Source organism: Mauremys mutica, chromosome 5 (assembly GCF_020497125.1).
Source record: "Mauremys mutica isolate MM-2020 ecotype Southern chromosome 5, ASM2049712v1, whole genome shotgun sequence".
NCBI classification, from domain to species: domain Eukaryota; kingdom Metazoa; phylum Chordata; order Testudines; family Geoemydidae; genus Mauremys; species Mauremys mutica.
The window spans coordinates 63,180,991-63,208,092 of NC_059076.1; the positions used below are offsets into that span (position 1 = coordinate 63,180,991).

A 27,102-nucleotide genomic window follows, 5' to 3' on the forward strand; every position below is an offset into this window, starting at 1 on the left:
AATAATTGCAAACTGAGAAGTTGATTGCATGCTCCCAGTCATTGCTGCATAACTTACTTTGCCCCATCAGACATTGCCAAAACTTCCCAAAAGTCAGTGCGCTGATGGTGGGGAGTTGCACAGTGGGATGCCTGTCAATGGTGCACCACATTCTGCATCGACACAAGCATTCCTAGTGAGTACATGCATCACTGACACAAGGAGTCAAGTATGCATGTGCACAAATGATGTACTAATTACAGCAGCTGTATGTCAACATACCTTGAGTCGATGTAAGTTTGTAGTGCAGACATGGCCTTAAACACTTATTACCTCAAAACATCTTAAGGTATGTCTATATAGTAATGTAAGACCAGGGGTTTGAACTCGGGCTGAAGCCTAATCTCTCCCCCCCCCCCCTTTTCTGTCTACATACACACAGTGCTAATTCAGGGGTCAGACCCAGAGTCTCAGGACCCCACGGGGGTGGAAGGTCTGAGCTCAAGTCAAGCCAGGACCCTGGGTTCCAGCCTTATTTCTTTGCAGTGTAGATGTAGCCCCACTGGACTTGTGCTCTGGCAGTCTGCCAAAAGTGTTCCGCAACCCCATGGCTGACTTTCTTTGACCAGGACAGTCAAGTTTAGTGAACAATCCGGTTTTTGTCTCATAGCACCATGAACAAAGGGCTAGAATGGCCACATTTTAGGAGGGTGCTAGGGAATCTGGGATATGGGTGACTGGACTGGGGCCCACATAATGCAATGTTGTTTCTGGAGCCTCAGATTGGGACCTAAGATTCAGCAGTTCCCAACCTGGGGTTACAAATGAGTGTAGGTGTTCAGGCCCTAGGTTAACAAAATGTTTGCTCACTCGATTTCTATTAATCTTGAGCTTCCATTGCAGTGTAGACCTACTCTTAATGTTTTATGTGGTTTTCCCAGATGGTGGACACCAAAATCGTGCTAACTGTCTTGTATAACTGTAATGTGCTTATGAACATATCTGGCTGCTAAGAGAGAAAACTAATTAATCTGCTAAAAATTGGCTAGTGATATTGTCCTTTTGACTTTTATAAAATATTCTACTATACAGCAGCAGCTATAGTGAATTTAGAAGAATTACATTTTAATGCAGAAGGAGCATGGCATTAATATTTTCTGAAAGTTCACTATTTTTCATCAGTAATGTCTGTGAGGTACAACATATAATCACTTGCATAAGAATTAATGCATGCTCAACATATTTCATTTTCAGGTATGTCAGGACACAGCAATGATCCCACAGCAGTTGATGAATCTCATCCAGCCGCAGAAGAGGTCCGGTCTGACTCTGAGGTGATTGGGTGATATTTGTGTAATACTGTAAAATCAACCAATCCCAGTAACAGTTTCAGACTATCAAAAATGCATAATGCAGTGCATAATAAAATTCTTGGGTGTGCACACATGCATGTGGTGCTGCTAGCTTTATAGTCTGGCCTTTTTAACTTTGGGTCCGGTTTCAGATTGTCCTGTTGCATCTGAAGCAGTGACACTAAATTTAGTCCATAATTCAGGATCACTTCAGCCAGCAACTTTCCTGCTGTGCTGTGCTACTATTTGATTGTATGAGCTAAATAGGTTTAGGTGGGGATTAAAAGGAACACACAGGTACTGCAGAAAGAGGCATTGGTAACTTTAAAAGATGATGATCTTCCCTCAGTCTGCCTTGATTAGTTCCTCAGCATGATGGAGTAGGAGGGGACGTTGCATAGAGTGAAAACTAAAACAGAGAATCTGACCACTTGTAGTTGATGATTTAAGGTAGTAAATTTTGGCATCCTTCAGAATGAAAAGGGCTATATTGGACATTGTTAGTCAAAGGACTAAAATATTATTGAGTTTGGATAAGAAGTTTTAAAAAAAAACAACAACAAAAAAACAACTTAGGGAAAATTTTCTTTTAACACTGAAAGAAAAGACCTTCTTGAGGGGATAAATAACATTCGTTCTGTGTAGTCATCTTATGTATGTCTCATAATACTTATCAATCTGAAGAATTTGGGCAAATGCATAGTGCACATCCCATTGCCACTGGTGGGATGTACTGCAATCCCTTTCACATATAGCTGACATGGGAAGATAATTAATATTGTCCATAGAATTACCTCAGTAGAATAGTTTGAGTTAACTCAAGAAACTTTAAAAATACACTTAATCTTTATATTTTTCTTTCCATTACCTAAAATGCACTTTTAATTCAATTCTTGGGAGATCATTTCATCTTGCAAAGTTGGTGGCGAAAAGCCAGGGAACTTGTGCAATAGTCTCACTTGATGCAGACATGGCTTTGACCACAAAGTAGAAGTACTTGTCAAACACTGACTGATAGAGGATTTGGGAATTTGAGTGGGTGCCCAACTGTGTATAAAGGTGCTTCCATAGTGAATCAGTTGATCTTGTTGAACACATTTTCCCCATCACAGAATGGGCCAAATACAATTTAGAAAAAGGAGTGCATCAGTTGATAGGCAAAACTGTCACAAAACGAATGTGCTTCTAAATGTGTCTATTCTAGAGTTTCTCTGTTGGTTCAAAGAACAGATGTGTATTATCTTTGGACTAATAACCTCTGAAAATGATGCACACAGTGTAAGCATAAAGGGTAATTCTGTACAATCTTGTTCCCCCAAGATAGGGACAATGCCACCTACACTCTCTTGGGCCTGCTCATCTAAGGCTGACCTGCTCCAACTGACCTAATGGAAGTAATGCGGGCTCAGCACCTTTCTGGTTCAGGCCATTTTCTGAGAGCATGAATGTGTAAAATGCTCGACTCACTTGGCAGAAAGCTTTTCTGTCCAGGTGAAGGCTCATGTCCAGCTTGTTATATTTTTGTTTGACAGTGTAGTGGCTCATGAAATAGAATATGCCGAAGTACCAATAATTTTATTTGAAAACTGTTTTTGTTGTACTTAAACAAGGAGATCTGTGTTGTTGTAAATATTGTGGAAATCAGTTGTTGTTCGTTCTCTGGGTATCCCATACCTATAGTTTTGTAAATTTGACTCTTTAAAAGTCCTTGTCCATGGTAGTGTGGCTGAAAATCAAACCATAAATCTGATTACATTTTGATTTGTATTCACTACGTGAAAACAACTCATTAGGTAGGCATTGTTTATGAATTTCACCCTCAATTTGTAATATAGTTAAATTAATAGACAAAAGAGAGAATATGGTAATTAAAGAATGATTACATTACTTTGATTACGTTAGTATTTGTCTTGGATTAAAGTAGCCATTTTGAAATTTAAAATGGGACCCTATTTAATCTAGATCCCTCTTTAGCATTTAGTTCATGCAAAAGTTTGTGATTTCACAGAACTCTTCAGAACTTTTTCAGTTGCTCAAATACTCTGACTGTGCCACCCCCTGCTGCTGCCCCAGCCCTGGGCTCCCCCCTACCAGTGCCCCCCCCATACCTCCTGCCGCCCCAGCCCTGGGTCACTGGTAACTCGCTCCCAGGGTGGGTCATTCAGCCGGAATTTCGGATGTGCACAAAACACAGACAGGATTGGTTCCCATATGGTTACAGAGCTGCAGTAAAGTGGAACAATTTTCAACTTGTGTGATTGGAGGATATCTGGATGCATATTGTAAGACTGTCCTCCATAAATGAGGAAAAGTTGAGGTGCCTTTATTATTCTTTTGTTCCACTCTTTCTTTCTATGGGGAACTTGCCAATGCAATATCACTGTCTTCCTTTCAAACAAACAAAAAGGCAATGGCTGTTGAAAATAGCAATTCCAGTCCTAATAAGCATTTCTTGCTCAATTTTATCCTACTTTCTACAGCAAGTTACAGTGGATCAGTATATTTGATTTGGGAGAAATGAAGTAAAAGCTGCCCAAACCGAGCTTGAGCAGTCCTTTTGAGGTGTTCAAATCTGGAAGGCAGGTGCTGGGGGTGGGAGAGGGCTGTGGGCTCCATGGGGGAGCATGGCAGCAACTGTCTGGAGCTGCAGGAGCCAGACACGCTGGTCTGAGTGGCACAGTAAGCAGTTTGGGGGTTGGAGAAGGGGTAGTGGGTTCCGGGGGGCAGTCAAGGGACAGGGAGCAGGGGGGGTTGGATGGGGCAGAGGTTCGGAGGGGCACTCAGGGGACAGGCAGCAATTGGATAGGCATGGGAGTCCAGGAGGTTTATCAGATGACAGGTAGGGGGTGGGGTCCTGGGGGGAAGTTGGGTGGGGTCTCAGGAGGGGGCAGTTGGGGACAAGGAGAAGGGAGGCTTAGATAGGGGCTGGGGTCCCAAGGGGCAGGGGTCTGGGGAGGGGGCAATCAGCGGCCAGGGGCTGGGATTCAAAGGGCTCTGGGCTGCTGGCAGCTGCGGGGAGCCCTGAGCCCTTTAAATCCCAGCTGCAGCCCCGGCTGGGATTTAAAAGGCTCTGGGCTCCCCGCGGCTGCTGGCAGCCCAGAGCCCTCTGACTCCCGGGCGCGGCTGGGATTTAAAAGGCTCTGGGCTCCCTGTGGCTGCTGGCAGCCCAGAGCCCTCTGACTCCCGGCCGCGGCTGGGATTTAAAGGGCTCTGGGCTCCCCGCTGCTGCAGGCAGCCCAGAGCCCTCTGATTCCCGGCCGCGGCTGGGATTTAAAAGGCTCTGGGCTCCCCGCGGCTGCAGGCAGCCCAGAGCCCTCTGATTCCCAGCCCTGGCTGGGATTTAAAGGGCTCTGTGCTCCCTGCTGCATCGGGCAGCCCAGAGCCCTTTGATTCCTGGCCGCGGCTGGGATTCAAAGGGCTCTGGACTGCCCGCAGAGCGCCGTGTGTGGGGGATTTAGAATCCCCCGGCGGGCCGCACAGTGAGGCTCCGCGGGCTGCATGTGGCCCGCGGACCGTATGTTGTGCAGGCCTGATATAGTCTCTTGCACAGTTGATAGGCTAACCAATTAAAGTATTTTGACTTGTCCAGAAACTGCAGTACCACATATAGAAACAATTGGAGCCATCGTGTCAATATAACCGATTGTACTGCATTTCAAGTTGAAGCAGGTCATAATTCTATCATAACTTGGTCTGTATGGAGACTTAGTGTATGAGAGTTCAGTTTTGGAGCAATTTTTAAAAACAGTTGAGTTGTTTATAGGTTTCTTAAAATAAAGCTTAATTTTGGCAGGTGATTAGCATCTCTGTGCCCAATGTTCTTTCATAGGAGTGGGACAGATTATCTGTCTATCCACCAAGTACTTCTAATGCGTTTAAAACACATCTTAAATATGTACTGAAGAGCCATAAGGCTTGTGTGGTGCACCTTAATGTATTTTTAGCTACATATTCACCCAATAAACATTGTTGGGTTTGGTTCTTTTTTTTTTTTTTTGTAAGAGGGACATAGCATGGAAAAACTTACTAATCTCTATACACTGGACATACACTATTGTAAAACTGGAAGGCTTGTTTGGACAATGCTTGATCCGTTTCAGGAAAATGTGAAGATTTCCAAGAGAGGGAATTAAAGTGACACTTGCAAAGAAGGGCTGGCTGTATTGAGCATTATTGCATGTTTTTATTTTTCTCTCAAACTCCCCCTAAAGGCTGAAAATGCCGAGTCTACTTTAAATATTTCTAAGGTGTCTGTCATACGTGATATCTTAGTATCTTCGTAGCATTCTTGTACCCTTCTGCTTCAGATTTCTGAAGCAAAGCAGGATGTTGCATCTGTGACAGTAAATATTTTCAGCGCTTTGATAAATTTTCAACGAGCTGAAATAAATCTACTTAAATCCCAGGACCTAAGGTCTCTAGTACAATATAATTTCCATAGAAAAGGACTTGTTCTACTAACACTATTTAGGGATTGTATGTAGATGACCATTGCTGTGATACCTGAACGTCTTGGTTATACCCTCCAAATCAGTATGTGCAATTTTAACTCTGTTATGTTGTGTGTATTTTTTACAAAAGAGAAAGTAACACTTTTTCAGAGTAGGAAAAGATAAATTAACAAATTACTGTTATGCATATAACCGGGGTAAGTAAGGACATGGTGCCGAAAAAAGGGTTAAATATTCACAACAGCACACGTACATCAAATATAACAAAGCAGGAAGCCATTCTCTCCAGCTTAAAAACTGAACTGTTCCCACAAACTGGGTTTGTGCTCTGAGACCTGCGCTGTTTTGTGTATGGCCCCCGAGTAACTGGCAGTTGTATTTTTGAATGGGGTTATTAGAGCTCTATAAATCAATTAAAAAAACAACAAAAACAAACACAAATTCCAGCAGAATGAGGACAAAAATTACTTCCCTACTACTGTGATAGCAAGGCAGGATAAAATGCATTAGTGCTCCCTATATGTGCACTTCCTGAGCAAGGAGACACTATGCTTATATGTGTGTATGTGCTACATAAGGGCACCTTCAGATAGTGAACTATATTATAAATCTCATTTCTATCTCATTACTGTTAAAGGACAAATGATTTTGTACAGTACCTTAAGGTGTGCAGTTTATGGATGGATATTTGTCCAATCTCAATAGAACTAGACTGTACTTTTTGACTGGCCACAAAGATTTCATGTGGGACAGGAATTCTTAAACTTGTTCATTATATGCATCACATCTTAATAGCAACAGTGTTTTTGTGGCACAGATCTCCCCCTCCCCACCAACCTCCCCCCATTCATCGTTGCATGGATCATCTTCCCTCCCATTGACAATTGAATAACATCTTTGTAACAACCGCAGTAATTGTTTATCTGGGAAAGCATTTGGTGCATGTCTTAGCTTTTGATGTGACTCTAGCAGGTGGAAACAAGCACCATGTGACTCTTGATGGACATGGACAGTTGAAGTGGAGGATGGTGTGATTTTTTTTTTTTTTTTGCTTTGGTGTTGGACTGTTTTACCTAGTTGGTTGTCTGAACCTAAAATCCAAATATATTTAAGTCTAGTGGATTTTTTGTTATACTTCATAATTCACTTGGTTAAAGATGTATAATTTCAAAGTTCACTTTATAGAACCTTTAAAGGATCAATTAAAAATAACCTGTTATGTTGTATTTTTGAGGCTGCTTATTATTCACTGTCAATGTGCTAGATACCGCAAGGCCCAAAATAAAGGCAGCCCCTTTCTTGAAAGAGCTATGTCATTTAATCAGCTGAGTCTGTTTGATAATCTTGACAGAAAAAGATTTATTTTCTTGATGTAAATTTGATGATCACAACCATGTTAATAGAGTTCTGAAAGATATTCACTTAATTTTTTTTGCTTAAACCTTTGTTCTGTGAACACAGCCAGTTCCAGTGCTCAGATAAATAGATCAGCTGCTATTCATTACCCATATATTTCTCATGTTGGCCTTAGACTGTCCCAACTCAAGAATTTATAAATACTCTGGATCTCAAGGGTTTTGAAACTGAAAAATCCAAATACCTTAACTAATTTTTTGCAGTGATGATGGGAGTTTTCTTCCTTCCCCCAGCCCAAAGAGCTCTCCCGAAATAAACAAAAGTCTGAAATATTCAAAAACAAACTTTTTATTTCCTGTCTCAGTGGATGAGTTTCTAAATATTTTTCTTTTTTTTAAGACAACTCTTCTTTAACAAACACAAAAATCACTAATTTGCTTTGGACAGTAGCATACTGCTTTTAGTAGGTGTTTCTGAATGTATAGTTGATTTAAATTATAGTAACTCCTCACTTAAAGTCATCCCGGTTAACGGTGTTTCATTGTTATGTTGCTGAACATGCTCTTTTAAAGTTGTGTAATGCTCCCTTCTAACGTCAGCTGCCTGCTTTGTCTACTGCTTGCAGGAAGAGCAGCCCGTTGCAGCTAGCTGGTGGGGGCTTTGAACCAGGGTGGACCGGCAGCCCCCTATCAGCTCCCCGCTCCCCTAAGTTCCCTGTGCAGCAGCTGCCTGCAGTTCAGCTGTGTCCCTCCCCCTACTGCCATGTGCTGCTCCTGCCCTCTGCCTTGGAGCTGCTCCCCAAGGCTCCTGCTTGCTGTGCCGGGTGGGGGAGGGAAGGAAGAGGGGGGCTAATGTCAGGGTGTCCCCCCTGCTCCTGCACCCTGCTTACCCCATCTTCCATAGAGCGGGGGGACACACCAGGGCTGGTCTCCGCAAGCTGACCTAATTAACAAGGCAGTGTACTTGAGGGAAATGTGCATATCTCCCTCCATTCCTGCTGCCTTGCAGAGTGAGAGAGTTAACCCTTGAGGGCTCAGCCAATTGCTAGTTCATCATTTAGCAGTAAGGGAAATATTCCACCGTCTGACTCCTCCACCTCAACCAAGCTTCACAATCATCATCACTGTGTACCAGTATTAAATTGTTTGTTTAAAACTGTGTCTTTTTTTTTTGGGGGGGGGGTCTGGTGAAAAAAATTTCCCTGGAACCTAACCCCCTTATTTACATTAATTCTTAGGGGTAATTGGATTTGCTTAACATCGTTTCGCTTAAAGTCACATTTTTCAGGAACATAACTACAACGTTAAGTGAGGAGTTACTGTATCTGTAATCCACTCTTCCTAATTCATTTTTAAATGCTTATAAAAGTTCTTTCAAAAGCCTGGTATCATAGCCTTTTTGTTTTACACTTACAGCTTGATAGCAATGTAAGTTGTGAAAAGTCTTTCAAAGGTATAGGATTAGTTAAATATGGAAATTAGTTGATTCTTTGTGGTTTAAATGGAGAATAAAACTATAAATATACAACTTCAGATTTTCTTGGACCCTGTACACCTGCTTGCAGTGTGTTGTATAACTTTCCTAAAAGAAAGGAAGATCGTAGTTTGTAAGCAAGAGTGCTAAGAATCAGAAATATACTTTTTCTCTTTCTCCCTCGCCACTGCCTCCATATATGCACCTGAAAGCAACACTTCATCAGGGTTTAAAGGACTTTTTCATTTGTCTTCACACTCTTTCCCTGTTCTTACAGTTACAGATTGATAGTAATGTAAGCTATTAAAAGTCTTTCAAAAGTATACGGTTATTAAAGCAAATTGGTGCTGCTAGACAAAATTTTATAGATATTGCACAAAATCTTGTATATTGTACTGCAAGAGCATAGCACTTCATACTGGGCAAGCCTTTGTACATTTTTAACCCAATTTAAGGACAGTTAATGTTTCTATCCTTAATGGCTAACGTTCTTGCTTTGTGGCTCATGCAACGGACTCCTTGAGCCACATGGGAAGCTAAATATTTATTCCCAGGTCCCTCATTTTGCTCTTTCACTTTACACTGTGTTATTTTGCAGTTGGATGAAATTATGATCTCTTCTTCAAAAGACCGAGTGGAGTGAAAAATCATTACTATAGTCAGTGATTTTCTTTTTTTTAAGGATGCAAGTGTAATTCATATAACGTTAATTTGCTTTTGAAAATCATCTGGTGATGGAGAAACACGTGGATTAAAGTCCATGCTTCAGACACATGCACATTCAGAGCTTGGTTAAAAATGGATCAATGGTTATCAGAGTCTAGGGAGAGTCTCAAGTCGTAAATGAAGTATTCCTTGTTGAACCAGACTTATTCTGTCAGCCACACAGTTGAAACAACGGTGGAAGAGGGGAAAATATGTATGATAACAAGCTTTATCAGTATGAATTATGCAGGCCATCCCACACAAGTGTCAATAAATCTTTGTACTACACTAAGTTTTCTGTGTGGGGGGCAGGAGAGATGCTGGCCTTTAACCCTTTTGAAGGCTTAATTTGTTGTCTAAAATTGTAGTCTTCCCTCCCCTTGCTAATGGAACAGATAAGATGCTTTTTGTCTAGTCTCTTCAGGACTGTTTAACTAACTGCTGTGCTGGAGTGGGAAAAGATGAACTCAATAATCTGCTCTTTCCTCAGCCCCTTTCCTTTCGGTCTGTCTTTCACATAAATGGTTCCAGTAACTGTCTGCTATTGCTTACTGCAGGGTTTCTCAAACTGGGGTCGCCGCTTGTGTAGGAAAGCCCCTGGCAGGCTGGGCCGGTTTGTTTACCTGTCCCATTCGCAGGTCTGGCCGATCGCGGCTCCCACTGGCTGCGGATTGCTGCTCCGGGCCAATGGGAGCCGCTACAAATGGCGGCCAGTATGTCCCTCGGCCTGCGCTGCTTCCAGCAGCTCCCATTGGCACGGAGCGGCCCATGCTGCTTCCAGCAGCTCCCATTGGCCTGGAGCAGCGATCCATGGCCAGTTGGAGCCACGATTGGCCGGACCTGAGGACGGGGCAGGTAAACAAACTGGCCCAGCCTGCCAGGGGCTTTCCCTACACAAGCGGCGGCGACCCCAGTTTGAGAAACCCTGGTTTACTGCTTTACCATGCAGCAGCAGTGTGAAGCTGAAATGATTCTTTCTGAGTAGCAGAAGTATTTATTGTTGATTTGACTCTGCTGCTTCTGGCAGAGCCATGAACAGCAACAGAGACACCTATAGTTGTTTGGTCCAGAAGACAGCGCTGCATTGGTAACATTTGTTCCACATTACAACAGAAGGGCTAGAATCATAAGTTTTTAAAAAACACGAGCTTAAATTCTGCAGCAATTGATGATTAAAGCCACTTCCTTCTTCCATGCTGCTTGCCATGATGAGTGGGGTTTTTCAGGCTTGGCTCATTTCATTGTTAAGTACTCTGGAATATGTGAGATATGACAGATGCTGTATGTACCATCTGTCTCTGGTACATTTACAAGTACAAAAAATTTATTTCTTTAGGGCCTTCTGAATTTAATTCTACCTCTCAGATTCTATCTGGACATATAGATGGGGGGAGGGATAGCTCAGTGGTTTGAGCATTGGCCTGCTAAACCCAGGGTTGTGAGTTCAATCCTTGAGGGGGCCATTTAGGGATCTTGGGCAAAACTCTGTCTGGGGATTGGTCCAGCTTTGAGCAGAGGATGGGACTAGATGACCTCCTAAGATCCCTTCCAACCCTGGTATTCTATGATTCTGTAAACTGAATGACATTCTTTAATTACCGAACACTGTGATGTGGGTCAGGTCCTAAGTATGGAATTGTGTTACACAACTTGGAAAAAAGTATCTAACACACAGTGACATTGTTTTTGTGTGATTTTAAATACTGACTGAATTCAGTTTTTGTATCAATGAAATGTTAGAATTAGATTCCCATTTTGTAACAGCAGCTTGTATGTAAAATTAATTGTTAAATATTCTGTTGAGCACTTTTATAATATGCTAGTCACTGTGGTGTATTGGCAAATAGTAACCTGTTTCTTTTTACACTGTAGGAGTTTGCAATGGCTCAAGAGTCTCCCAAAAATTCAGCAGCAGAAATTCCTGTGACCAGTAATGGAGAGCTTGAAGATTCACGTGAACGCAGTTTTAACAGGGTAAAAAGAGTTTCTTCAGTATCGTTAATTACCACTAAATCACTATCAGAAATCCAATTAATGAAATGCTGAGATTACAAGGTAATATGTAATAAACAGAATCTGGCCTGGGTTGATTCCCTAGGGCTCACAGAAGGCTAGTTTGGTTAATATTTTATCATGTCAGAGGTGAACATATGCCTATTCTTGTAGTTGAAGAGAAGATTAGACTACAAACCGCTGTATCAGTGCTACTCAGTCCTCAGTTGTTCAGGAGCCAAATTAGCGATCAGCATTTCCCAAAAGAGCCACAATACTGTGAATTCATTGTTTAATTTACTATAGTAATATGTAGTCATATTTAAACGGTATGATGGGAAATACTTAGTTTTTATATATCCTTATTCTCTCAGGAAAATGACTGGCAAAGTATTATTTTACCAACTACAATGGGTTAATAACATAGTAAAAGCATCCTGATAGGTTTATAATTTAGACTGGTGAATAATTAAATCACACGGTGTTTTAATATCATGTGCTGCAAAGAGCTGCAGGAGACACATTAAAGAGCCACTTGCAGCTTGCAGGCCTCAGTCTGAGTATCACTGTGCTACATAAAGATGCCTGCAGGCTTGCATTTGTTCAAAGAAATTAAATGGAAAAGCATTCTAGTAGTTTATTAGACAGAAATATGATAAAAATTTGATCTTACTAAAGTTAGTTTGGTTAGCCTTCTGGACTACTAGGTTGTCTTGTTCACCCTTAAGCATTTCGTTAAGATACATCTATAAATATGTTTAGTACTTTTAAGTGTTTCTAGTAGAGACTTAAGAAAATGTAAGTACTTACAGATTTGTATTATTTCTGTGTGTAAATTCACCCTAATTCCAACTACAGTTACTACTGGGGTTATGAGTTGAAAGTAGAATGTCTCCCATTAGACAGATGTTTTCTGGTGCCTCAGGTTGCCTTCTATATTTGGTTTTTTTTGGTACACTTCTGTCCTAGTTGTAAACTTAATTTTATATGGAAAAAAATAAGTTTGCAACAAGCAATACCTTGAATTTTATTTCTCTGTGGATGAAATGTCTATTGGAGGAGGTAAGGGGATGTCAGTGATCTTGGCAGTCTTCTGACAGCATTAATGGAAAAACTTGTTAAAAAGCTCTATTTAAAAATTCAAGTTTAAAGTAGATAAAATCAAGCAGGCATCACAAACTGGAGTAAGTTTGTACTGAAATTACTTTATGCTTTCACTATTGTACATTTACAAAACTCTGCCACTAGTAATGGACCATATAGCTCATAGTCCAGCATGTAAATCTTACATTCATAATAAAATTTCTCTTACCAAAAAAAAAAAGAGCCTACATTAGGTTTTTGCCCCCAAGTTTTTATTCATTAAAATTTCAAATCATGTATTTTTAAAATGGGTACTTGAGGGGCTATGCAAATACTGTACAGGCAGCTAGTTTACACAATTTGCTGGTTCTTAAGTTTTACTTGCTACAAAGCAGGCCACTTCAAAAGGCTTTAAAATAAGAGGTGGCACATTTAAAATTACATGTAACTGCACCTTGGCTTCTGTATGCAACTGCACCAAGTAGTGTTGCAGAAGGCAGAGGAGTGTAATAGTTCTGTTCATTTGGGTAACTGAAGTTTTTGTGCCACATATCTATATGAAATATACCTATTGCCGGCAGGGGTCGGCAACCTTTCAGAAGTGGTGTGCCGAGTCATCATTTATTCACTCTAATTTAAGTTTTTGCGTGCCAGTAATACATTTGAACGTTTTTAGAAGGTCTCTTTTTCTATAAGTCTAGCATATATAACTAAACTATTGTTGTATGTAAAGTAAATAAGGTTTCGAAAATGTTTAAGAAGCTTCATTTAAAATTAAAATGCAGAGCCCCCCGGACTGGTGGCCAGGACCCACGCAGTGTGAGTGCCACTGAAAATCAGCTTGCGTGCCGCCTTTGGCACGCATGCCATAGGATGCCTACCCCTGCTATATGGTATCAATAGTTTCTAATTCTTTAAAATGGAATACAAAAATGGTAACATTTACATTACATGGTAAAGAATTTGTGTGTGTGCACGTGCCATTTCTTTCAACACCCATGCTTTTTTCCCCCAGACATTTAATTGATAGCTAATAATTTGTTCCTTGACTGACCAGCAGGGGCTGCTGTGGTATAAGCTATAGAGATTTGGACATTTTCAATTTCAGACTGTAGAAACAAAGGCTGGTTCCTGCTCTAAATTTTTGTTTACCCTCGTAGCCTAGAGTTAAGTGAGATCTTCTAGTAGAACATGAATTAGAATTAGACCCATACAACACTGAATTGGGGATATTTTTTGTGTTTTTAAAAAAAAAAATTACTGGCAAGACCTAAAAATTAGTAGATCCTTACTGGATCCTTGAGTGAGGAAGAAACTGATTTTTTTGTTGTTGTTGTTGTCTGGAAGAATTGTTTTCAGGGTTAACACAATCTGCGTTTGTGGTCATCAGGTAGGTTTAGTGACTGGCTGACAAGAAGAATGGAACTTCATGGGATGGAACACAATATGGTGTCCAATAATAAAGATGTAAAGTTACTACTGCTCTTATCCCCGGTCATAAGTATATTTTTTTAGTCACCCTGGATGTGTGTCCCTTTGCGTTTCCATGACTATGCTGTTAGTACACATTATGGGAGAAAAGATACTTCAGTGACATTAAATCTGTGCTGTCAAATGAGAACTTCAAGAGGGCCCCCAGAGTCAGGATATGTGTAATAAATAAAAAGAAAAATTACAAATGAAGCTATCTTAAAGGTAATTGTGAATGATTAGGGCAACTAAAACAGAACTTAGAGTTCTGCCGTGGCAATGAACTTGGGCCTTGTGCAATAGGGAGAAGCATTGGGCTTGTAGTCTGTTAAAGAATTAAATTGTTTTAATAAAGAGTTTGCTCAGTCCTTGGTTGGTTAGTATTGTGACAGCAAACCTACACTGTATGGTAAGTAATGTTAAAATAGACCAAATAATAGTTAGACTAGAAAGTGATGTTTGGGGGAGTGAGGGTGGGGGTGGTTGTTGTTGTTTTTAACTTAGAGAGTAAATATCTGAAAATCACTAACTACCAGATCTGCAGAGTCAACTTCAGTTCTTTTATGGTCATAGACTATTTATGCTAAAGATCCCACAGTTGGAGCAAGGCTAACAATTCTTTTGATGCCCAAGCTTGAATAGAATTCTAACTTACTCTGCTGTATCTTTGACTCTGCAGGGCTAATAGGTGAAAAGTAGCAGAAACTTGCTTTAGTTAGTAAAGCAAGTACTTAAGCAGATGTGGCTTTGAATGCTCACAGAGAGCATAGTAACATGGTGCCATTTTTACATAGTTGCTTTTCATGTTAAAGCCTGCTGATTAAGAATTCTGATTTTTATTTTGCTATGTGGTGCATAAAGCAAATGACTTATGCTTGTCTTTAAAAATACAAAACTCTGTGGGCTTTCAGCTATCCAGGTGCCAAATGGAGCTACCTACTTTCTAAGCATGATATTTTACACCTACATTCAAAGGGTATATCTCTACTGTTGCCCAAAGTAAATATCAGCAGTATTCTGGGTGCTGACTAAAATATAATAGAGGCAGATATATAAATTTTTTTTGTGTATTTTTAACCAAAATTGTTGAATTTACTGTGTGCAAGCTAAAAATGGTAGTCTGAAAACTTGTCATGTTTTAAACCTGTGCAACTGTTCCAATTCTTGTAACTTACGCATGACTGTGCAAAGATTAAGAAGAAATTTGTTTTTAACTTAATCAGATTTAGAGTAAGAATGGTATTTGAGAACCTTCAAGGAAGTTTTATTAAACATTTTAAAATATTTAAAATTTAATACATGCTAATGTACTGTGTTCAGAGAATCTGTGTGTTCTCGTCTAAATTCACTGTGCAGGCAAAATAAGTGGATTTTTTGTGTTATAGGGCTAAATAATAGAATTCTAACTATAGAAAATTGAAATTGTGTATAACTGTGTATAGTAGCTTTAGTTCATGGTTACAGATGAAAAGTTGCAGCAGCTAGTTTTTTTTTTTTGTTCACTGATTTTTTCAGAAGTTACTTACTTTCTTAGTAACCGAGAAAGTAGAAAATACAAGCAATCCTCAGAGCATAGTGTGCATATATTACCAGTTTTCTGCAGCCTGAAGACGAGATCTGAATGTCTTCCATCCGCAGTAAGGAAACATTCTTAAATATTTACTGTAAACCAGTCGGTTTAAGAAAATGGTGATCTAGAAACTCTGTGTAGCACAATTTTACACTCACATCTGAGACGCCCTCTTAACTTAGAATGTGTGATAATCAGAATTATCGCAAAAAGATTAAAGGCTCATAGGTTGTTTCCTTTGGGATAGCTTTCTGGATCTGTTTACTATTGTCAGTCTCCAAAATCAGAACTATTATGCCTTTAAAAAAAAAAAGTGTTCATCTTGCTTCGTCTTCGTTACTTTTAATGCCTCTCTTTTGCATTTTCCTTTTCTCCTGTAATTTTGGTCATTATTTCTGAGTTTAATGTAAAACTATATATAATGTGTTAGTTACTGCTCTGAAATTTCTTCAGCTTTGTTGCGAGTATTAATTTATTAGTTTGTAGGCAGAGCCAGCACAGCAATGGTTAAAGGAGTTCACCTAAGATTGGGGGAAGGAATATACTTCAGTTGTACAATTATAGTAGTACTTCATAAATAAAAGAGGGTGGTGGAGGTGATTACAATGAGTAAATGGACTAAATTTTAAGGAAGTCTTTTTTTTGTTTTGAATAAGTTGGATTCAGTTGAGAAACATTTTAGTATTTTTTTTTTGCTTTTTTAAACTTGTGGTAGTGCCCCACGTAGGGTTGCCAGATGTCCAGTTTTTGACTGGAACACCCAGTTGAAAAGGGACCCTGGTGGCTCCAGTCAGCACCACTGACCAGGCTGTTAAGTCTGATTGGTGGCACTGCTGGCGCAGCGGGGCTGCCAGGCGCTGTGCAGCTCCCGGAAGCAGCCGGCATGTCCCTCCGGCTCCTAGGCAGCATGCAGAGCCCCATGGCTGCCCCTTCGCCTAGGAGCCGTAGGGATATGCCAGCCACTTCTGGGAGCCGCCTGAGGTAAACGCCGTCTGGAGCCTGTGTCCCAACCCCCTCCCATGCCTCAAGCCCGTACCCCAGCCCTAAGCCCCTTCCTGGACCCCCAACTCCTCATCCCTGGCCCCACCCCAGAGCCTGCACCCCCTCCCGCACCCCAACCCCCAGCCCGGAGCCCCTCCCACACTGAGCCCCTCATTTCTGGCCCTACCCTGGGGCCCACACCCCTAGCCCAGAGTCTATACTCCGTTTCACACCCCAAACCCTTGCCTCAGACTGGAGCCCCCTCCTGTACCCCAAGCCCCTCATCCCTAGTCCCACCCCAGAACCCGCACCCCCAGCTAGAGCCCTCGCACCCCAGTTCCCTGCCCCAGCCCAGTGAAAATGAGTGAGTGAGCGATGGAGGGAGGGGGGTGGGACATGGGTGGGTGTTTGGTTTTCTGTGATTAGAAAGTTGGCAACCCTATCCCCATGCTTGACTTGACCCATATTTTCATTTACATTTTACGAATGTAATAACTTTGCAGATATTTCATCAGCTTTAGGTGTATTTGTTCTCATCTGTATGCACAGAGATCTAGCTGTGCAAGTCTTGTTCAATGCTAATGTGATTTACACAAACTCTTGCTCTGGGAATATACCCTTTAGCAACAAGGTAACAGTAGAGACCAATTTGAGGTTCTGTTCTGCATAAATCCATTTCTATGCATGCACAAGTAAATGCAATATATGATTTTGCAATACACATCTCTTTGTTTCTGAGTTCTTGTAAAATAATGGTATTTCATTTTTGCACTAAAGTGCTCTTATAGTACTTGCATCATGCAGGAATATACTGTTAAATAAAACACGAGTCACCAAATGTACTTGATTTAAAAAAAAAAATTGGTAACAGTAATGCTGTATTAACATAATTGCATCACCTCCAGTAAACGGTTCTCTAACAAAATCCAAATTAATAATTAAAAAGACAGGTTAGAGGCTTAAACAGGATCCTCAAAATATTTTAATCAATTTAAAATTACTTTTGTAACTAAAAGCCCCTCTTTCATTCCTCATGTTACATGGTTTCCTTTTAATTTTGCTTTTCATTTTTCACTGTTGAGTGAAGTGCACAAATCTACATAACCAATAATAAACAACTGGCTCAATTGTTAGTTAACAGATTTATATAAGCATTGTACATCCATTAACGATCTGGTCACTAAATGAAGCACTAACCTATTTCTCAGACATAATCACTGATAAACCATAACTGGTGATCTATAAAAGCGGGAATGTGTTATGAAAAATTAATAGCTGCAACAACAGAGCAAAAGATTAGTCTCCTTCCAGGCTTCCCCCAATCAGAACGTATGGCTCGCCATTATGTGCTTACTAATTATTTGTCAGCCACCAAACTTTGACTCAGATTAACTTTGCAGTATAGTGAAGCTGTTACGCTGACGGCTGTGTGCACATCTCTCTCCCCATCCCCCCCTGCTCACCTGGTTTACTGCTGAAGAATGCTATGCAAGTAATTTAATATGATTTACATTCAGGATGGTCCGAATACAAATCCTGTATCCAGACCCTCCTGGATTCAGGGAAGGATGGTTTTTAAATCTGGGACTATCTCATATCCCTACAATAAGGAAAAACAAAATTGTGGATCCAAACACACTCTAATCTGGGGAGATTTGTGATCAAAATACAAATTTTGTGATTTGAGCCCAGATTAGGCCCATCACTGGAATTATAAAAGAGAGGATGTATCTTTTTCACAAATAAACATATTCCTCCACCCATTATAACCAGTTTTAGAGACATGCAATAAATGAAATAATGTTGTTACCCTTTGTGTATTGTCTATATTGAGGCAAGTGACCCAAAAAACCCAAAGGAACTGTAACTAGCAGAAATGATGTGGTGCACACATCATTCTAAAGGGGCAGATGGTGTGAGCTCTAGCAGCCAAAGTTACATTTGCTTGGGGAATAGAGAAGGGACAGTGGAGCCTCACATAGGAAGAGGAGGTGGACAGCAGACCCCTCATGACTGAAAGGAAGGTAGTGAGAGCCTCCTGTTGTTGGGGAAGCAGAGGGAGCTGAAGAAACTGCTACTCAGTTACTACCTCCCTTGCTTCAAAAGTGTCCTGTAAAATGTGTGTCCTATTTGGTTTCTGCTTCCACATATAATTCTTTTATGACTGTTCTGGTAGCTAAATAGTGGCACTGTTGCTCAGGAATTACTTGCACCTGCACCCTCACCATAGATGAAATCACTGCTCACTTAATTAAAATCGTTCATAAAAAGCTGCTGTATTTTCACTTGTCCTCATGTGCACTATCAAGAACTACTTAAATTTAGTTATGACTGAAATTCTAACTTGGTTTGTCCAGCCACTGTGATAGATGTAAACTTTTTAAAGTTACTGAACTGTGCTGTAGCCTTGAGCTGTATTGGGCCAAAAGTTTGTTTTTATGTTGTCAAGTATCAGAGGGGTAGCCGTGTTAGTCTGGATCTGTAAAAGCAGCAAAGAGTCCTGTGGCACCTTATAGACTAACAGACGTTTTGGAGCATGCATGCATCTGACGAAGTGGGTATTCACCCACGAAAGCTCATACTCCAAAACATCTGTTAGTCTATAAGGTGCCACAGGACTCTTTGCTGTTTTTATGTTATGACATCGTATGGTTGAGACAAAACTATCTGAGTTTAAAGCATGCTTAAGCATACTGGTTTTGTTAGTGTCTATGCACCTTTAAAATCCATTAGTAATGGTAGTGTTAATGGGATGACTAATTGACATAGCCCTTTATTATTGTTTGCTGGAGGAAACGCAGCTGATTGCAATTTTTTAACTTGTTGGTTCTGTAGTTAACACTCTTTACAACATGAATAGTGTGAGAAGTTACATTTTGTCATTTAAATACTTGCTTTCAGTTTTTTTAATGTAGGTGAGAATACTTAACATTGTTTAACAAACTGGACCCTGAGATGGGGAAAAGTGCATTATTCTTTGTAATCTGAAAACATGCCATGTGTTTGGCCGAAAGAGAGTTTCTAAAGAATGAATTAAAATTGTTGTGGTTAGGCTACCCAAGAGCCCAAATACTGTTATCTTACGAACTTACTTTTATGTATTTGTCAAGTATCAGGGGGTAGCTGTGTTAGTCTGTATCCACAAAAACAACAAGGAGTCAGGTGGCACCTTAAAGACTAACAGATTTATAATGGGCATAAGCTTTCGTGGGTAAAAAACCACTTCTTCAGATGCATCATCATCATATGTTTGAAATGCTTTATGAAAATACAAAACCTGATGTGTGCATTGCATTCTGAAATTCCTTTGTATATCTTTTTGTTGTTGTTGTTTGTTGGTTTCCTCTGTCTCCCAGGACAGGCTTTTTCCTCCTGTCCCTTTTTGCCCCCTTCCAGAGCAAAAGCACTCTAAGCATCTTTATATGCTGCCAATAGCAAAGGATATCTGGCAGTGTGGGAAACTTGAGCTTCGTTGTGAATCTTCAGTATGTGCTATTATAATAAAGAGTATCTTTAAGATTTGTTACTCACTGCACCTGCACTCATAACACCTTGGGCTGTAATCTTGTCAGATCACATAAGCTATGTAAGGTCAGAGCACTTATATGGGAGACTAACGAAAGGAAACTCAGGTGCTTTAGGAAGTGCTTATGCCTTCTGAGTCAATACTGAGCTAGTGTTCCAACCTGGTGGTAGAGAACACTGAGGTGTGCTTCTTGTGGTGCTCTATTTTAGATGCGTTGGAAATCAAACCCGTGATCACCTGTAGTCTCTCTTTTAAGTTTAGGTATGTTATCTCTGGCCTGGCCAAATTCCAGTTTGGGCAATTGTATTCAATTTTACTAAAATGTCTCAACTGGAGAAGCCATTTTTTTGCTTCTTATCATAAAAACAAACCTTTAGAAACTTCTGGGTTTTTATTTTCTGCTGCCAGATGGCTTATTTCATGCAGTTTAAAAGAGGAAGGGTCTGGACTTCATTGATAAGACTGGAGGAGAAATTGTTCAGAAAAGTGGATTGTAAGGTGAGATGTGGAGAAGACAAACTGCTTAGTGGAGGAGGAAAAGACTTCTTTCAAGTGAAGAGTAACATGATTTAAGCCCTGAGGCCAGGAGACGGAAAAGGAGATACAAAGAGTAAGTAGTAAGCAAAGTGAATTAAATTTAATGTAGAGCAGGGGTGGCCAGCCTGTGGCTCCTTGCCTAGGCGCCAACTCCGGGGCTGGAGCTACAGGTGCCAACTTTCCAATGTGGTGCACAGGGTGCTCACTGCTCAACCCCTGGCTCTGCCCCAGGCCCCAGCCCCACTCCACTCCTTTCCCCCAAGGCCTCTGCCCCTTCCCCAAGTCTGCCACGCCCTTGCTGCTCCTCTTCCTCCTCCTGCACACCACAAAACAGCTGATCGCGGCAGGCAGGAGACACAGGGATGGAGGGTTAGGTGCTGATCGGCAGTGCTACTGGTGGGTGGGAGATACTGGGGGCAGGCAGGGGAGCTGATGGGTCGGGGGGGCTGCTGACATGTTACTGTGGCTCTTTGGCAATGCACATTGGTAAATTCTGTCTCCTTCTCAGGCTCTGGTTGGCCACCCCGGTGTAGAGGGAAACCAAAACACAAATGTAGGTGCGGGCAAGTTAGTGGGGTATTTTAGCTTAAGAGGCGAGCTTAGAATGGTAGTAATGCAGGAAAACAATGGATTGATTCAAAGCAAAATGTGGGTAATATGGTTGTAGTGGGAGGAAGATTACAATACTCACTTTAAAAAAGTCAAGTGGACACACTTGGTGAGGCTTGGAATTGAGAACTGGGAGGCCGTGTTAGTCAAGGCAAAAGTGACCATGGCAAGTATCTTAATAGTGTGGAATAGATGGGACGTGATGAACAGACAGAGCCAATGTTTTCTCATTGAAAGTCAGTGGAACTTAAATTCCTAAATGACTTTTGACAATCTGATTTAGGCTCCTAAGTCACTTCAGTGCTTTTGAAAAAATGTAAAAGAAGGTAATATGAATCTGCGTTAATTGTTGCTTTATTCGTTAGGACGGATTCATCCTTAAGGAGACGACAGTGTATAGTCTTTCCCAGTTTAAATTCCCTAAATTCTTATTAATGGGTTGCATAAGTGGGCTAGTTTTTTTTATTCCAGTTTCCTCCCAAAGAAGTACTTAAGTTACATAAATGATCATAAGCCGCTTTAATTACATCGGTTGTGTATGTCCACACAATACTCCTTGTGACGGCAGAGCATGTCCGCAGTCCTTGCCCTTACACTGACAGAGAGCGTTGCATTATGGGTAGCTATCCCACTGTGCAACACACCACCCTCTGCCGCCGGGAGCTCTGGGAATGGATCACGGTGCATCATGGGGGCATGCTTGCTGTTCCGTGGTGTGGCTCTTTCCATCCCATCGTTTCATGGGCTTTGAACTTCATTTCATGCCGTTTTTCAACTGTCCTTGTAAACTGTGCGCCCACCATCTTTGCCTGACAGCATGGATCCTGAACTGTTGACCAGTCTGGTGATGAGTGTTACGAACACAGTGTGGCTGTCCTGTGGTATTTCATGAGCTGTGTGTAGTTGGGTGGTGGTTGTCCGCCCCCCCCCCCCCCGGCTCAGAGGGAGGCCGCACTGCCTCACTATGCTGTTGGGGTCTCTGCCTAATATTAGGGAAATTAGCAAGTTGGGTGTTAAATGTCCTGTTAAGAACTGGTTAGAAAAATGCCTGTCAGGCAAGATCTAGGTTTAGGTGGTCCTGCCTCAGCTCAGGAGAATGGACTAATGACTTCTTGAGGTCCCTACCACCACTACCTTTTGTGACTAAGAGAGGATAAAACTTTAAATGGAAGAGAAACAGCCCAGGCAAGTTCCATAACAAAAAATGATTGGACTAAGTCGTGTTGTTCCAATCTTGTGAAATCTAAGTATAAAATCTACTTGTCCCACCCTCATAACGTGGTGATGTAAAAGTTATTTTTACTTAGTTACTGTTTAGACAGGCAGAAGATTAATGTTTTGCAGGTTTGATGTTATACAAACTATCATAAGCTCCATATGCTCTATAGGTTTTGATATGCTCCCCAATGGTCACATGGATAATCATAGAAAGGCACAGCTGGAAGAAACCTTCAGGTCATATAGGCCAGCCCCTTGTGCAGAGGCAGAACCAAGTATACCTAGACTTCAATATGGGGATTCCACAGCCTCCCTTGGAAACTACTTAATAGAACACAAGCCTGAATAAGGAAAGAACAGGTTAGCTAACTGCTTTGGCCAAGGGACAATAATACTACTATCAGTAGTGGAACTACTACCCATAATAAAAGCTTATAGCACAATGTCATTGTTGTCACTATGTATCAGACACACACTTAATAAAGCAGTTATTTTTCAGAGTAGGGTAATCATGAATTTCTCATAAATAGGTCACCTATGGCAAATGTTTATTTCCTCTTTTTGACTGTTTCACGCTGAAGCACACTTTTAAAAAAAGATTGTAAAGAAAGCACTATTCAAGAAAGTGATTTTGGTTTTTTTGCTTGAATAAGAGCCTAATTCCTGACAGCACACTTGTTTTCCAGTGCTTTCTGTAATGGAGTCAGAATGATGTTAGGAACTAACTTTAACATTTTTGTTTTTTCACTCCAAGATAAAGCCCCCTTTAAGGCAATGGTTTTTAAGTTGTGTATGTTAATTTTAGATGTCTTATACTTTCCTCACTGAAACAGGTTTAATTGAAAATGTTTAATTTTGAGACCATAGTGGTATTGTAAACTAACTTTTCAGAGGAGAAATAATTAGTTTAAGAGTGAATATTTTAAAATATTTTAAAATGTACGCAGATTTCCCACAAATGCAGACTTCTGCATAGAACACACTGACCTCTATATAACTTACTGGTGGACCAGACCAGTTATTTTAAGAAGGCTGTCTAATCTTTGGATAGTTTTTTTTTGTTTGTTTTTTTGTTTTTTAATGTAACTGAATGTCATCAGCAGGCTAACTCCATAGTTTGAGCCTAGTGTGTGGCTAACTGTTACTAAATGTACTGAGTTACTTCACCAGTATGATGCACTAGCTCTCCCACTGCTAATGACAATATTTAATCATAATATTATATGTTGTGATTTATAATTAAATTAACCGTCAAATATCAGTCGAGTGTGTGACAGTATACTAGCAGCAGCAGCAGAATTATTTATTGGACCAAAAACTGGTCTCTCGCATTGATGGAAAAACACAAAAAAGCTTTACAGATCATCATGTAAAATACCTTCTTACAGCAGCTTGTGTACTAATGGTTTGTAATTATTTTTCATTCTATTAAAACATTAAATGAAAAAATCCCCAGTATGTTCAGATAATGTTATGTCCAGCTGTTAGGAAACTTGACAATGAGGTAGGCTTTTTCCCCTTTATCAGATGACATAAACCAGGAAATTCAAAGGTAAAGCTTGATACTCTCCTTTTCTATGTCAAGGAATTTTTAATAACTTACAGTATGTATTCACATGTATGGTTCAATTTCTAGATTTCCTGAATCATTTCTGTTTAACTTATCCTTACTTCAAGTGCATACATAACTAGCTTCTTTTAGGTATTTTAATATAAATATAGGCTAGGGTAGCAGTTAATGGAATCTTTGTGGGAAACTAAATTAAACATACTTTAAAACAGTAGTTTCTTTCTGTAATTTAAGCTTTGTCTTAATTGCCTTCAACTCTAAATCTCATAAACTTGAAAGAAAAACCTGAGTAAAATGCTGGGGCCTGAAAAATGTAGAGTTAGGTAGTAAACATGCTGATGCAATCACATGATACAAATGCATTCTTGATCTTTTTTGGCTCTAACATGGGACTGAAGTCTGAAAAGATATGGAAGTGTCTTAATTATCTGTTTACCTTAATGAGAGAAACAAGTTTTTACTACTGAAAGCAGTGCATACTGAAAATAAGTTATAGAAGTTTCTAATCAACACATTGTCATCAAGTTCTGATTATGGAATCTCTTTGCTACTTAAACCATCAGCCAAAAACAAAAAACCCAAACCATAGCTTGATAGTGTCTCAAATTCAAGCTTGATTTTTTTTCAGTGCTGGTATCTAGTTTTCAAGTAAAATTATTAATTTTACTAAGAATAAAATATGTATTGCAACTTTACGAAATCTTTGTCAGTCATGTTGGATTATAACAAATCTTACAAACGTATGTAGTGTTGTATCAAGTATATTATATTATATTCAGTTTTGGGTTTATACCAAGAACTCTGGTTTTTGTTTGAGCATTTGTCCACAGAGATCCCACTGTAGGTTTGTGCTCCCCAGGCATTAGCCCAGAATCTTTTAGCCAGCAATGTCAGTTGGGGCTGTGCATTTACCCGTGTACTCTCTCACCTCCTACAACAAAGGTAAAGAGTAGAACAGCTGCAAACACCACTCCATTCCTTCTGACTGCCCACTGTCAGTGTCATTCTCCAGGTTTTAAAATCTGTCCTGCTTATGAGAATGCTATGCCTGCTAATGATGTTCCTATAAAATGTTTGATTTGTTTAGGGGAGTTTAACTGCTAGCAAGTGTGCCATTTGTACCTCTTTTTCTAAGCGCACACAGAGGTCTCATGATGCCCCTTAACAAAATATTTTCAATGAAAAGGTCTACGTGGAGTATGTGTGACTTAGAAGTATCCTCTCGGGAGCAATCTCTTCCTGCTTCAAAGCAGGTTTCAACAAGTGGTCCTGGCTACAGAGCTGCCACTCTGAGACATGAGATCTTCTAGTCATGAGGGACCTCATGCTGCTATTGAGCATTCTGAGCCTTCCAGTCAGCCCTCCTTGGGCTAGACTTCCCTTCCCGGAGGCAGGGAAGAACAAAGATCTCCAGGTGGGACTCTGGGATGACTGCGGTCTCTGATACTGACCAAGAAGAAGGCCAAGAGTTGTCATGCAACTTGTCTAAACAGGCTTTTTTGAAACTACATTGCAACTATGAGCCTTCAAAGGCTGGTGGATCATGTTCCTTGGTGACCTACATTGCTTCATCAGTACTGGTGGTATCGATACTTTATATGTTGGAATATACAGTCTGACAAGACTTCTCCTGGGACTCCACACTTGTACTATTGATCACTGTACAGAACAGAAACCGGGGAAGAACATCTGACTTTTCTAGTCAACTCAAGCCTTATAAATATTTCCAAATAATAATGTTCTTCAATAAGTAAGCATCTGTTATTTTCAGTCTAAAATGGAGCAAATGCTGGTATTTACTTTTCACCAACAGTCAGTAGTTTGTTTGTTGTAGAGAGAACTTTTGCCCTAATTATTTTTGGTTTCAGTGCAGAGAATGTTTTCTTTATTTGGACTAGTTCAAGCAAAGTTGAAAAGCAAATTGGAAGTTGAAAAAAGCAGGAAAGCTTGTTTTTCTCTTCCAATCTATAAATAAAAATCAGGTGGGAGAGGATGAGATCTAGTAATTATGATAACTTGGAAGAGTGTGGGGCCAGATTTGCAATATACGTGAGCACTTAAAGATGCAAGTAGGTGTCTACTGGTATTTTCAAGAGTACCTAAGGTTAGGTACTCCTAACAATCCCACTAGACACCTTCTGCATTTTTAGATCCTTATAACTTTGAAAATCCTATTTGCATAGGTGGTGTCTTCACTAAGCGCTAAAGCAGAGCAACTGTACCAGTGCAGCTCTGGAGTCAGATGCAACAGATTACAAAATACCATTTTTAGGTCACCTTTCTGGGTCAAACCACTCTTCAGTCTTTTAAATGTATGCATCAATGGAAGTTGGAGACTGCATAGGTTCTACATTGACAAAGTGAAGGTTAACTGCATGAAGTTGGAAGGACTTGTCCCAGGACTTTCAAAAAAGTGAAATGAGATAAAGTATAGTCACTTTCCTTTAGAATGAGGTTATTCATTGTACCAAATAACAAGCTTCTGAGGGAGTGCAAGTCAAAGCCACTTATTTTTTTATCCCTGTGCCCTTCAAAAATAAGTCTCCTATACCACACACATCATTTATCTACTATTGTAAATAGGAATGTACATACCATGCCTCATTTTTTTCCCCCACAATTTGTCTCCAAATTATCTCAATTTTTTTCCTATAAAAACTGTCAGTGATAAATCCCTTCATCAAGACCATTACGGGCTGTTGGCAGCCTTCTTATTTAGGAGTGTTGTGTAATAAGTCATAATTAGATGTCTGAGATTATATGCCATAAAACCTAACCCAGGTTTTCATGCAAGAACTCGTATGTCCAGAACAAACACCTCCTTTGCTTATTTAAACAAACAAACAAAAACCCTCAGGTCAGAGATGATTGATTTTTAAATCACCCATTTAAATCAGCAAGCAAGAACACTGATTTAAATAATTGATTCTATTCTTGTTTAGTATTTATACTTTTTAGTTACTTTCCACTATTTTAAAAAAATATATTGTCATTGGTTGGTATTGCCATTAAAACATGTTGATTTGCAACCAAATACTTTATATCATTTACACTAAGGATATGTCTATGCTGCATTCACACGCTGTGATTGCAGCTCAGGTAGACCCTAGGTAGCCTGGGCCCCAGAGCAGTGAAGCCAGGGCAGTGCAGGATAACCCTGTGAGTAATTACCCAGAATTCTGGATGGGCTTGTAGTGCATGCTGAAGCAGCTTCATTGCTCCGGAACCTA

The 27,102-nt window shown here is 40.3% G+C and overlaps 1 protein-coding gene across 5 annotated transcripts in view; it reads left to right on the plus strand.

Annotated features, from left to right (window-relative positions):
- ARFIP1 (ADP ribosylation factor interacting protein 1) overlaps window positions 1-27,102 on the plus strand; it is an 86,666-nt gene that overhangs the window by 11,772 nt on the left and 47,792 nt on the right. For 3 of the 5 annotated variants that reach the window (XM_045017854.1, XM_045017858.1, XM_045017855.1), the window contains exons 2-3: window positions 1,234-1,313; window positions 11,189-11,290. In XM_045017854.1, coding sequence (XP_044873789.1) covers window positions 1,236-1,313; window positions 11,189-11,290 — 180 coding nt within the window. In that variant the 5' untranslated portion in view covers window positions 1,234-1,235. The remainder of the gene's footprint in view (window positions 1-1,233; window positions 1,314-11,188; window positions 11,291-27,102) is intronic. The other 2 variants (XM_045017856.1, XM_045017857.1) reach the window with 1 other exon arrangement.